At 42.5% G+C, this 13,235-nt stretch overlaps 1 protein-coding gene across 1 annotated transcript in view; it reads right to left on the minus strand.

The window, feature by feature from the left end:
• The window catches only part of PTPRG (protein tyrosine phosphatase receptor type G), a 374,823-nt gene that overhangs the window by 77,089 nt on the left and 284,499 nt on the right, over positions 1-13,235 (minus strand). Inside the window, 3 exon segments of the mRNA XM_029958316.1 lie at positions 2,158-2,207; positions 3,941-4,049; positions 6,007-6,191. Of these exon segments, the coding sequence (XP_029814176.1) occupies positions 2,158-2,207; positions 3,941-4,049; positions 6,007-6,191 (344 nt within the window).

Genomic DNA, 13,235 nt, shown 5'->3' on the forward strand with positions numbered 1-13,235 from the left:
GGAAGAAACCTCCCTGAATTCACCACACCATCATCAAAACCCTCTTTATCCTTATCTTTGTTTTACATCGGGACCTTCTCCACCCACGTCACCGTTGACTTGTGAGTAACGTTTCCTCTCGGGGTGAGGAGAATGTAAAGGAGTTTAATGAGTTTAGCTGCATTACTCACAGTGCTTTAATCCTCAGAATACAGAAGTTTAAAAATACAGTATTACATAAGGGCTGTCTCAAAATAATGGCTGTGCTGCCAACGCGAGCATTCGTGCCTGGTGGGTCTGTTCTGACAAGGAACTCTGGCTCTTCCCACACACATTGTGAGGCCCTCCAATGGTACTATTTTTATTTCATTAATTTACCCATCAGCATTATTCTCCTAAGGACTGGTGCTGCAGTGAGGCATCACTCTCATTAGAAAAGACCAGCAGCATGACCAGCTGGGCAGTCATGAAGCACTTGGAGAGCATCAGGAGCCCTTCAGCAAGCCACCACTACCTCTGCCAGGACCACCAGGCTGCGACACTCATGTATAGACTCAGTTTTCTACAACCACAGGACTCCCCCTGGTCACCACCAGCAACCCAAAGCCAGGCCTGACACTGCCCACTTCCCTCAGGGAGTTGAGAGGAACCAGAGAATGAGCTGTAGACTATGCATCCTCTGCACCCTGCCACTGTTATTCTAATGTCAACCCACAGCACACATGCTTGCATGCAGGTCTCTGTGCACACATGTGTGCTCTACTGGAAACAAAACCCCTTGGTATATACATAAAGAACAAAAACTCGGTCTATACATAAGGACCTAGTCATTCCCCTTCCTGAATCACATGTGGAAAAAGACACTGAAGTGAACTGACTAAACACAAGGAATAATTCTCTGGAAGAGCTGAGCCAGCAGTTCTGCCTGGACCTGCCCACCCTCTCTGATTTACTGAAAAATGTCTCACATTACACAATTCATGACTGGGAGGACCAGTAGCTGGAAAGGTACACATCAGATGAGTACAAACAAGGGTTAAATAGGTGCTACTGAACATTTTTTAAAAAAGTAAAATGTTTCTTTTTGAAACTGAAATGTATAACTTCAAAGTATTTCTGCATCTCTCTGCAATTCCCAGGTTCAGTCAGGCCATGTAATTGAAATGCTGCAGCAAACCAAGAAAGGCTGCTTTCTCACGTTATTTTTGACCAGCTGCAATCACAGAGAACCTGAGATCTCAGATGAAAAGCCGTGCTTTAGAGATTTCAAGCCAAAACTTTAAATAAGCATCTAAACTTTCAGATACTTATCAATGTGAATCCCTCCGGCACTGTGAGATTTGCTTTTCACTGGCATGAACAGTCTCAAAGCTGGACTGAGTATTAAAATTTGACAGCAGATTTTATATGTCTAGAATACCTCTATACATCATTAAACAAACATTAATCATTCAAATGCAAGCTTTGTATGTGTTATTTGCTTACTAGGGAGCATATCAAACTGGAAAAGAATAAAACCAGAAGCAATGTACTTAGAGTAAATTCAATAGTATGAATCCAGTCCATAAATTTGACTGAACAATTCAGTACACCGAATGCCAAGAAATTTAGGTTATGGATAGTTTATGTTAAATAAACTAATAAGATGCTTTCAAAACTGAAACAGTGTATTCCAGTTTTACTGTAAATGTACCAACATTTCTGATTCTGGAACACAAAAGTTACCTTATGAATTAAAATTCAAATAAAGAGATTGTTGAGGCTTTATTCACACAATAACAGGTATCCTTAGAGCACTGGAAGAGTAAAGATGTTGTGTGTGAGGCCTTATTCCTGGTGCATATACTTCTGGTCATACAATTAATAAAAGAAATTAAATTTATTTTCACAGTTATCATTAAGATTACAAATCCCATCTAAATGGGTTGAATATAGATTTGGAAAGATTTTTTTAAACTCGATTCTTCAGTAGTCAAAGCCCCTCAGAGCATTAAGCTAGAAAACCAAACCCCTTGCAACATTTCATATTGGAAATATATTGTATGTTATAAATCCTTCTGTGGTGGGTCTGAACACCCCCCTCCCCAGGAAAGCTGGGTCCTGCCGCAGATTTCCAACACCGTGCTGCCACCTGGTGGGAATGTCCCCAAATCCCAGCTCCCCAAATCCACGACTTACCACTCCTGTCTTCACAATTCTGGTCCCCTCGAAAATTCGAGTGGTGTTAGCTGAGGGAGGAAGAAGAGCAGCATGTCAGCAGGTTGGGAAGGGAGGCAATGATACAACTGCTGAGCAATTGCTGAACACACTGCTGCAAAATATGGATGCAGGTCTCAGTTTGGAGCAAAAGCAACTCAGTTCATTTGGCATTACTCACCTTACTTTGTACATGTGCCTAAAGACAGACTTGCATGACTTTAATTCAGGCCCAGCAGTGCCAGTTTAAGTGCACTGTCAGAAAACACACTCTGTCCTTCAATCTCAAACTGGATGAAACACCCTGACTTACCCAGGAAGCGAGAGTAGCTGATGATAATAGTTTTTTCTGTCCTTATTATTTATTGCTATATATCTCAACTACAACCATGATCAAGCTCTGAATAATGTTTTGAAAGCTCATGTGGATTAATTTTCTAGATCTTCGGTACTGCCAGAGATTAGAACAGCAGATCCTTTTTGGGGACACATGGAAGGAATCACATCATCTACTCCCATTGCAGATGCATGAATCACTTCCACTGCTTTGAACACTGGGCTAGAACTGGGCTAGAGTGCCCCAAGAATATCCAAAAAAGTTGTCAGTAATGACTTACTCCTAACTGTGATTAAACAGGTATTATGGTCAAATTTCAAAGAATTTTCTCATTCTGTCATCTGCTGAAAGAGGTCATAATCAGCAACATACCAGTTTCTGACTTCTGCCTGGCACTTACAGTCAAATCCAAAACACTGTGCTGAGGTACTAAGAACAGAGAGCTATATATGAGATGTAGGTTGGATAGGACACTTCTTGCCTGACCCCTGCTGTCCCTGCAATGCTGATAACACTGTGGCAGGACACTGCCACAGAAGCAAACTGTGTCCACAGCTTCATATCCTTCAGATACTACATGCTAACAGAGTAGGATTAACTCAGCCCACCCCCAATTTTCCAAAAATGACACAGAAAAACGTTGCTATTATTTTGTTCCCTATACAGCATCGGATCCAAGTGACAGCTCCTTTCTTCATCTTAAAGATTTAAATGTTTAACTCTCCGCTTGTTTTATTCTTCTGTTGCCCATTACAGGATTTATGTATCCGTAAGCTGGAGTGGGAGGGAATGCTCTCAGCAGAGGTAAATTTTGCCCTACTTAGTAAAAAATGTACTAATAAATTCCCAGGAAGGAGCAAAACTTCAGCACTTAAAAAAGCTCTAAAAACTTCAAGTTCTTCTACCAAATCTCAGCACTACCAGATTTCTCCAATAAACTTAAAAGGAAATTCACGACAAAGGACAGCTTAGCATCTAGTACTTTTGATTTCCTTTAAATATGTATGTTTTGGAAATCACTGAGGTTGTATGCATGGTAAAACCTGAGTGTCTCCACGTGTGGTTGTCAAGGTAGGACTGATCTCCTTTCCTCTTTACATAAAACAGACACCGATCAGACTCACATTCTGCTATAGCTGTGCCTCTGATGTATAAGCAGTCTCTGATGAATTTGTTTGAGAAAACTAGTACCAAGAAAAGCTCTGAATTCTCCTAAAACCTGACAAACCCTGCCAGCAGAGAGGTGTAGAAAAACCCTCATCACCAGAAATGCGATTCAGATTAAGTCACTGGCCACTAATCTGAAATTAGTATTGTCTACATGCACTCAAACATCTTCTGAAATCATTTCACACCATATTGCACTGTGAAAAGAAAATATTAAACAAACAATTGTTTAATATAAAAATAGGTATGTGGTTTTGTTACCTTGAAAGAGCATAGTCTGGCTAAAGTCACTACGCATTTCATTTCGGCAAACTGCTTGAACTCTGAACAGATAAAGGATGTCAGGTGAGACATGGCTAATGATGGCCTTCTGTTTAAAAAAAATAGATATTATTCAGTTTTTTACCCCCACAGTACTGTCCACGATCAGTTTGAAATATATAAAGCATTGTGCTAACACAGGACATTTATGCCATGTAAGACAAACTATATTTCTAAACAGAAATATTCACTGGTCCCCTGGGAGAGGGCAAGGCCCAAGGCCAAAGGGATGCACCCAGACTCTGCCCAAGAAGTAAATGAACATGTCCCACATCTATTCTCATGACAATCTTCATGCCTGAAAGTCTCTGCTTTCCTCAGAAAAACTTAAAGTTCAAATCATTTAACCTTACAGGAATTAAATAAGATTTTTATAGGTGGAGATCCATGTCCCAAACATGGGATAAGCCCAGAAAAGTCACTGCATGTTCAAACTGACTTTATTTTGCAACAAACTGGCTATGGCAATTTGATGCTGGTGTACTGTCCAACATGATGGCTCAGCACCCTGGGCTGGGATATCCCTGCTTACTCCTAGATCTGAGAGACTGCTCTGATGCTTTCCAGAAACTCTTCTGTATTGCCTTAGTTCACAGTCACATCGGTTCACAGCAGTAGCTGTGTGGGTCACTTGAAATACCCGTGATGTCCTTAGCTAAACACTGCCTAGCTCTGATTCAAGATGGGACAGCCCAACTGTATCTGCCAGAGCACTAAAAACAAATTGCACTTTCCTCTAAAAAAGGGTTTCCTTCTTCTCTTGCCCCTAAAACAGACTAAGCTGTCATTGCTTTCTTAACCTCCGAGTTCTGCTGAACAGCACAGGGTCTCACTGCAATTTATTTCCAAGCTATCACTCCATCACATCCCCTGCACTTTTAATTATTTCTTTTATATAAAACAGGATGCTTTCATGGTGCAAACCTCATTTTTGCTGATTAAGGTTTTCTTCCTTATACCTGATTAAAAAAAAAAATCTCCCTTAAGAGTGTGAAATTATGGCAAGAGAGAGGTTACAATACATCATAACCTTGGGTGTCTTTCAATAGGTTCCTTTCTGATTTTGTGAGGCAGATCGTTCCCTAATGTGACCCAGATAACAATGTCTAGTGGGGAAATTGAAAATATAAATGGAAATGAAGTAAAAGAATCTTCATCTAAGGGAATAAGAGAAGTATTATTGTATAACTGATTGAATGGGCCCAGAGGACTGTGTATTTGAAAAAAAAATGGTAACAGTCATTAGGAATAACAGTGTGCTGCTGCATTTTTCATGTGCATATACAATTACTGATTTCATTATTCTAGAGGCTTTCTTTGATTAACAATAAATGGAGGCCTTTCAAACCTGAATATGTCACTTTGATTTTATATGCAGAGAATGTTAAGGACCAGTACAATACTTGCTTCCACTTAGACAAGAATGACAAGCAGATGAAATCCTAAATGGAGGAGATAGAGCAGTGTTTCCATCTGTGCTGGAACTGTCTTGCTCTTCCCTCTTTTTCTCATGCTGCCAGATGTAGGCAGTGCTTGTACAGGGACACTCCACAATAATCTTCTAGCCCTGACTATGCATTCCTGCCTCTGGCAGCCCTTACTGCCAGAAACTGCTCCAAAGACTGCAAGGGGCTATGCACAGTAAAAAGCCTGAGCCCAGGAACAGATTTTGGGGGGACTGGACTTTTAATGCAAAAATCTGTAATATTCAGAGCCTAAACATTTCCCGAGCCAGCTGCTTCTCAGCAACAATATATGAAAAAGTGTCTGCAGATTTAGTCCTTTATCCACTCACACAAACTATAAATACACAGTCCAGTGTTTGGGGTAGCCTGTTCAGCAACGTTCAACTAATGCTGAACATTTAAATAGCAATTCATTGTGAGTCAAACACTAGCCTGTCTATAAGGCAACAACTGCTTTCCTCCTCTACCTCTTTCTACCAAGAAAATAGCAATATAAGGATAGCTTGATACATATGTCTGGGTTTGATGCTGTGCTTTTACCAGGTCCTTGTCACTGTCCTTGGTGAAAGTCTTCTCCTTTTCATCTTCATTTTTAGCCCAGCTATATGAGATCATGTAGTTCATGATCGGAGGGTGGTAGATGGTTTCTGGTTGGTTCCAGGTTACCAGTAACGCCGTCCTGTTCACGGGCTGCACTTTCATGTTCACTGGAGGAGTACTGCAAGCTGAAACACAGAAGGAAAAAAGATGAAACTCTCCTAAATAACCAAGAGAAAACAAACAGGAAGAACTGTGCCTCCCCCTAAGAGCCAGGTTTTTTTCTTTAATGCCCTTGCCTACAGTAACAGCTTAGACTGCAATCCACTGAGACCATGGGATTTAATACCACCTGCAGATGCTTTCTGCTCTCCTGAGTAAAGTGAGTGAGAGAATCCATTCTCTGCAGGCAGGTTGCTTAGTTCTCGACTTATTTTCAGTCCTGACATTGTACACACACTTTAACTTCGTGACTTAAGAGCTCTACACTGGAACATTAAGAAGTCCAGTCGACCTGATCCACAGCTTCCCTCATCCATGCCCTCATCCACGCACTCCTGCTGTAAGGGGTTAATACCCCAGTGTACTCTGCTGGCCCTGGAAAGAGTTGAAACCTCTGAAAATGTAACACTATTGGGTCAGTAATTATTTTCCTCTTAACCCAGTACATTTTTACACATGACAGAAGTTATTTAATACTCTTCTTTCTATGTATTTTCCTTCACAGATGCTCAACTGTTTGCCAGTAATGTATTGCTAGCACAGGAAAGAGTGGTTCTTGATGGCCTTGGTCGTCTCCTCCTAGCAGAGGAGGAACTCCCAGCCAGCCTCTGAAAGCCCTGCCTTCCTAACCCTGCCTACAGTGGGAAGACACAAGTCACTTCTCACCCACACTTAAGTTAGTGGGGTCATCAACATCGGAACAGCTTAACCAGTGGGAAAAACACAGCTTGCAGCAGCACCAAACCCAAGACTTCTGCAGGGGAGACCAAGCCCAGGTGCAAACCCAGCCCATTCACTCAAGGAGTGGGGTGTGCACAATCCCCTCACAGCTGCTGAAACAAAAACCACTTTTCAAGGTGTTGCTATGGAAGGGCCGGGTGGGGATGCACAACACTAGATGGCACTCACATGCTATGGGAAAAATACATCATCCCCTTCCCAGCTATAAAGAGTTGAGATTTTTTTTCCAAGCTTTAAAAATCACATTTAAAATACCCAATTCAGGGCAGATTCTCACATTCTTTTTCCCAATATAAACTCTGAACCCAGAAAAAAAATCACTTGCAATGATACCTAAACACATGTGCCGTGGCAAAGGAAATGATCTCTTCTGCCAGGGAAAGGCAAAGTGTCACCCAGCCCATCAGGCTGACACTGTTTGCAGAATTATTTTTCCCAATGCGACTTTTCCATTTCAAGCCAACACACTGAGCTTGTTTGCACTCTGCAGGTATTTGACTGCGTGTATATTTGGCCATTATTTCACTTCTAAAGAGTCCTGGCAGCACTGAAGGGGAGAAATGTCTATTCCTATGCCTGGACTTGCAGGTTGGTCATGTAGCTCTGCTGTTACATTACTGAAACAGCTACAGTTCTTAAATAAAAATGATTAAATGCTTTAAACACCAATACTACTAGTACAATAGAAAAATATCTGTGAAATGCATTTGTGCACTTACAGCTCACATTTGTAGCCAGCCTGAAACAGACAATGAAAATTGCAGAAATACTCTTTGGAAAGGAAAGATCTTTGATGTTTGCTCTTGCCATGAGGGGTGACAATCCTGCAGTTCTGCAGTAGATCCTTCTGCTCAACTGAGAAGGATGATCCAGCAAAGCAAACAAGCCCTACAGTACCTCAAACTGTTGAGAAAACCTTTATGAGTTTCTATTTACACAGAGTTGAAGGGATCAAGACAGCATTCTGCTGTCAATGCCACAAAGCCAGAAGCCAGACCATGGTCTGCTGCCTGCAGACACCTTCCCTCTGGCTCCCTCCTGGTCTCTGCAGGGAGCCCACAGAGCCAGGATGCTGCAGAGCACAGTGTGAAGGTGGCCAGGACCTGGACAAGAGGGCACAGTTGAAAGCAGTTGCTGTTATCACTATTCAGAGAGCTTCCTGATCCTTGGTATGCCTCTCCATGCTCACCTCTTTCCACTGAGATAAGTCAGATCAATTCTCACTGACATCACTGTTTATTGATAACTGCACCAATAAATCATAACTGCCCCCTTTGACGCCCTTTGTCATCACAGAATTACACTTCAAAATGCCAGGCCAGCCTTTATCGCTCCACCTAATCAAATCCCATCAGTGATAGGAGCCTGGGTGAAGGACTACCCAGATCTAAAACCCTTATCCAGTCCTTGTCCTCCAGGAGGACATGCAGAGATTTATATATTTAAAGTAATCATGCAACAAATTGTTTTAGAAATAATTCAAGCAGGTAACCTTCCCGGGAGACAGAGAGATCTACCTTAATTGCAATAGCCCTCTGAACAATGGCTGGGCGGCTGATTTGCAGACAAGGACCCCAAGCCACTCGAGGGAGAGGGGGCTGTCACATGCCACTGGCTTTGATGCCATTTGGAATAGCTCGTGCCAGTCAGAGAAGAGAAGTGGGTATTTCCCAAGGGTAAACAGGAGACTCACAAACTCAGAGTTGAGAGACCCTCCCTGACCCTGCACCCTGACCCAAGAGGGTCATAAGCACTTCTAAGCACCTGAGTGACCCCAATGACTTCACTGAGGTCAAGCCTCATTCACAGCCAGCTAAAATGAGGCTGAATTTACAATATTGCTATTTCACAGTAAATATTACAAAATTTTCATGACTTAGTATGACTTTGTTCAAATTACTGCAAGGCACTTGATGTAATTAAGTAATAACTGACCTGCTCTGTTCAGCCACATTTTTTTTAACAGCTTATGAATGGGCAAAAAAGAAATCTTTTTTTTTTTAAATGAAACATATGGTTTTATTAATTTAACCAAACCTGCTTAGGACACAATGGAATAAAAAAACATTTGATCCAGTAATTCAATTTGATGATTTAATTAAAGTGATACATAGTAACATAGTCAATGTCTGAAAGGCAAGGAAAAAAGTGTAATGATTTGACCATCTATAAAACAACTAGCATTTCCCAGAGATCTAATTTTCCTTTCCATACTCTCTGTGCCTTGGATTTTTGAAAGATTAAAAGAATCACAGACTTCCTGCTTTCTTTTTTTTTTTTAGAAGCTAAAGGACCTCTACTGATTTTGCAAAATATGCAGCTAAAGGACAGACAGAAATGGAGGAAGAGGTTGGGGCAGGGAGGGGGAAGCTTAATCAGGACACACTAAAGAGAAACACAAGTTTTTCTTTTAATTTCCTTTTTTTTTTTATAAAACCAGGCTTAATAAGCAAAAAACCCTGTGAATTCATGATTGCTTTAGAAAAAAAAGAGAACCAAACTCAACAACCAGCATAATTTCACACTAAAATAGCATCTCAGCTAATTTTAGAAAAAATATTACTAATGCTTTCTTCTAAATTCATATCCTAAGGGAGAACAAAATATTGTAGGGGACTTCAGGATATCTTTCTGTGGTGTAGTGAAATCCTGAGCAGATACCTGAACTGGCTCTGCACAGGCCTATAGCAGGATATCAAAGACAATATATCCAGGGCTAGCAGACCCCCAAGCCAAGACTTTGGGACCACAGGGCCACATCTCGAAGGCACTAAACATGCGAATGCCTCACTGCAGGCAGTGAGACATGCCCTGGACCTCTTGCAGTGAAAAAACCCACCTCACCTTCCTGTCAGAGATGACCTGAACTGGGAGAACCTGGCAAACAAGCTGGCTCTTACATTATGGAAAAGTCCTGCAGAGGCGGGACGGTTGTGCGGGTGCATCTGGAGGAAGCCCTCTGACCTGACAAAGGGCAGCCTCAGTGGCTCTTCAGCTGCTGGCCATGTGTGGGGCTGCCCAGGAGCTCTGCAGATCAGCCCACTGGGGAAGGCAGGGAGTAAGCCAGCACTTTGGCCAGCCTCATCTTCCAGGGCTCACTCAAGCCTGGAGAAAACCTGTTTGCCACTGGCAGACAAACGCAGCATGCTAATACAGCCCTAAGCACTGGGCAGGCCAGCCATACAGCAGAGAATTATTTTCTTCATGTTAAAAACATTCCAATGGGCTGGAACAAACAAAATTAATTTAACAACTCTGCATTCATCTCTCCCATAATTTGATTTGTATGTTGTATTTGGCTACGTAACCTCCATGAGGCTTTCCTAACTGAAGCCTGATAAAGCTTAATCCAAAAGCTCCTGGCAGCTCCATTTCAGAGAGTTGAAAGACAAAAAGGGAGCTTATTGTTTTGCAAAACTTAATTGCTGATATTAAGACACACCCATGAACGCAGAAAGGGCACGTAAGAGAATATTACAGCTTTTTTTGTTAGTATTATTCTTTAAAAGCAGCCTACATTTCTCTTGCAAAGAGAGAAATGCAAAACCAGCCAAACTTTCTGGGTTTCATCACGCTTTCTGCATATCCTACCTGTGGCTATGAAAAGAGTTATTTAGGGAAACTTTGAGAGAGTGCAAAAGCTGTATAGTTGGTTACTGCCTGTATACACCTCCTCCCCGTAAAACAGGTGCCTCATATGATGAATCCAGTTGCACTGGGCTCAGCGGGATTTATAAAAACCTCTAAAAATGCTCTAAGTTAGCTCTTCCATGCATAAAAATGCCACCACTTTAAAGGCAGTTATTTCTAGCTGTGCTCTGCCCTCCTTTGGAAAATCCCACTCTCCCTCCCGCTGAATGTCTCAGCAATGCAAAACTGCCGTTCCTCTCCTTGGTGCCGTGGGATACACGTTGTGTGATGAAGCCCTGAAAATTTTTGGCACAGAAAAGCAACATGCCAGTGAAGTCCTGAATTGCTCATTGTGAGATGGACATGGATCTTCTAAGGCAATTCCTACGTGGAGGGAAGAAACACCGGCATCAGGATGTGCCCAGAGCATGTTACTGGCTCGGGGCTGCTCAGTGGTAGGTAAGTGACTGGGACAAGGGTCTTGCTCTGGGAGGCAGCTCCTGGCCATAAGGTGAGTGAGGCCTCACTTCTTTTTCTCACTGATCTGGATGTACATGGGATGAGTGGCAGGGAACAGTGTTTGTCTCTCACAAAGGAAGAGCACAGAGGAAGGTAGATGGGGTATTTCTTCCGACACACTCAGGAGAAGAGAAAGAGAGGTCAGTATGGGGGTTTCATGCCTTTCTTCCCTAAAAGGGCAAACAAGTTGGTGGCCAAGCTCTTCAGGGAGAGAGTCTTTCCCCTCCCTCTGCCCCAGCCCTTGGAGGGAGCTGGAAAGGCCAGTCCTGCAGGACACATGGACCACTTGCTTCTGTAATGAGCAGCAAGTCAGCCACAAGTATTCCAGCTGATTTCAGAGAGGTCTGAAAACTGTGATCGATGCCTGTGCTATTGCCAAAACACTGCACCAAGTTCACTCAGCCCTGTCACCCTCAGGTACCTGACTGCAGACAAGAAAAAAGCAATGCCACCAACAGAGATGAGAAGTACTCTCAAATATGTACATATACACAAACATATATCTATTCTTTCTCCTTATTAGATCCTCAAAACTTCAAATAAACCCTGCAATGCAAAAACATGGGTTATGCTGCAATGAGAAAGCTCATGCTTGCTTTCAGTGCCATGGTAAGGGAAGGGATGCAGGGCCAGATTGAGCTACCTTGAACTGGTGTGTGTCAGTGGAGGTGCTTGGGAAGAGACTGATCCATAACAAACAACAGCATGCTTTGGGCTGTTGGATTCAATCCTGGAGTTCAGTGAGGGCTTTGCTCCCAAAGGATAACAAATAGACTACGAGGATCATATGCAGAGACAACACAGACTTTAATATATCTGAAAGTGCTAAGAGGCATACTTGCAACATTTCCCCCCTTCTCTTTTTACTAAATGTTTGCAGTTTTTTTGCTTTGCTTCAGTGTACATTGTTGACTTCTCAGAGTGCTTATAAATGACATTATTAATATATAAAGATAATTACTTTAAAGAGAAGCATACATTTTTCCTTTACCTTTGCCTGCACTTTGCCAGCAGGCATTGGCAGGCTCCTGAGCATGCTGTACACACAAATATTTGTGTTGATCTACTTCAATCCACAGGCAGAATGTAGCTAGGAGACAGACTATTTATCTTCCCTGCTCTTAACTTTCACTATGCTTCAAACAGACAGGGCTGTTTCTTGAGGTGTGAGGGACACCAACATACTCTGCACTTGTTTTATGAGCCTGGTGAAATAACCTCATGGGCAAAGGAGCACATGGGACCCTTCTGACAGAGGGGCTCTGGGCAAGCTGGGTTTTTTCCCCCTCTGTTGTTGGCCCGTTTCTCTAAGTGGACACACAACCACCATTTGGATTAATACCTGTATGGCTTTTTTTGTAGCACCTGAGTTTCCATGGCATCACAGCAACAGAACCTGTTTTACTGAAAGGCAAGGACTGTGTGTTTTACTACACTGTGTTTGAGCCCAAATATTTCATATATTTCACAAATACTGTTTCTACAGCTGTGGCTTGAGTCCTCAGCGGGTGCAGATCAGCCTTGCACCATCAGATGCCACACTGGGCTGAACTGACGTCTGACAAGGATCTGCCCTGCAAGTTTTGTGTTTATATTGCACACACGCACACAGGAGGTGACTTGTGTTTAAAATGTACACTTGTGTCCTTATTTATACAGTGTGCCTGTGCAACACGTGTGATCACGTTCAGTGGCACAACCTGCATCAAAAGGGAGAAAGGAGGATTTGCTGCCAGAAGGACACAGACTTGTCAAGGTTAGTCAAGCTGACCTTTCCAATATTCTGGTGAGGTTTTTTTGGACTGGGGAGCACAAGAAGGGCAATCCAATAGAGTGGGTAGAGCATGTCAATACATGTCCATGGGATGCCCAAAATCAGACCAAGAAAGCAGCTTTCCTTTCATAGTTTCTGGAGGCTTTTTTGAACACAAAGGATGAGCTGCAGGTGCTCATGGTTCAAATTAAAGTGAGTACTTCTGTGGGCAAACAGCTGGACCAGCAGGTGGGCAGTGCAGAAAGGAATTCCCTCCAGGTGTAAATGGAATAAATCATCAAGCTCCCTAACAAGTACTTAGCTCTTCCAGCTTTAGTGGCAGCTGTGAGCCCAAACCACACTTTCA

Source organism: Manacus vitellinus, unplaced genomic scaffold (assembly GCF_001715985.3).
Source record: "Manacus vitellinus isolate BGI_N305 unplaced genomic scaffold, ASM171598v3 scaffold_14_pilon, whole genome shotgun sequence".
Classification (NCBI taxonomy): domain Eukaryota; kingdom Metazoa; phylum Chordata; class Aves; order Passeriformes; family Pipridae; genus Manacus; species Manacus vitellinus.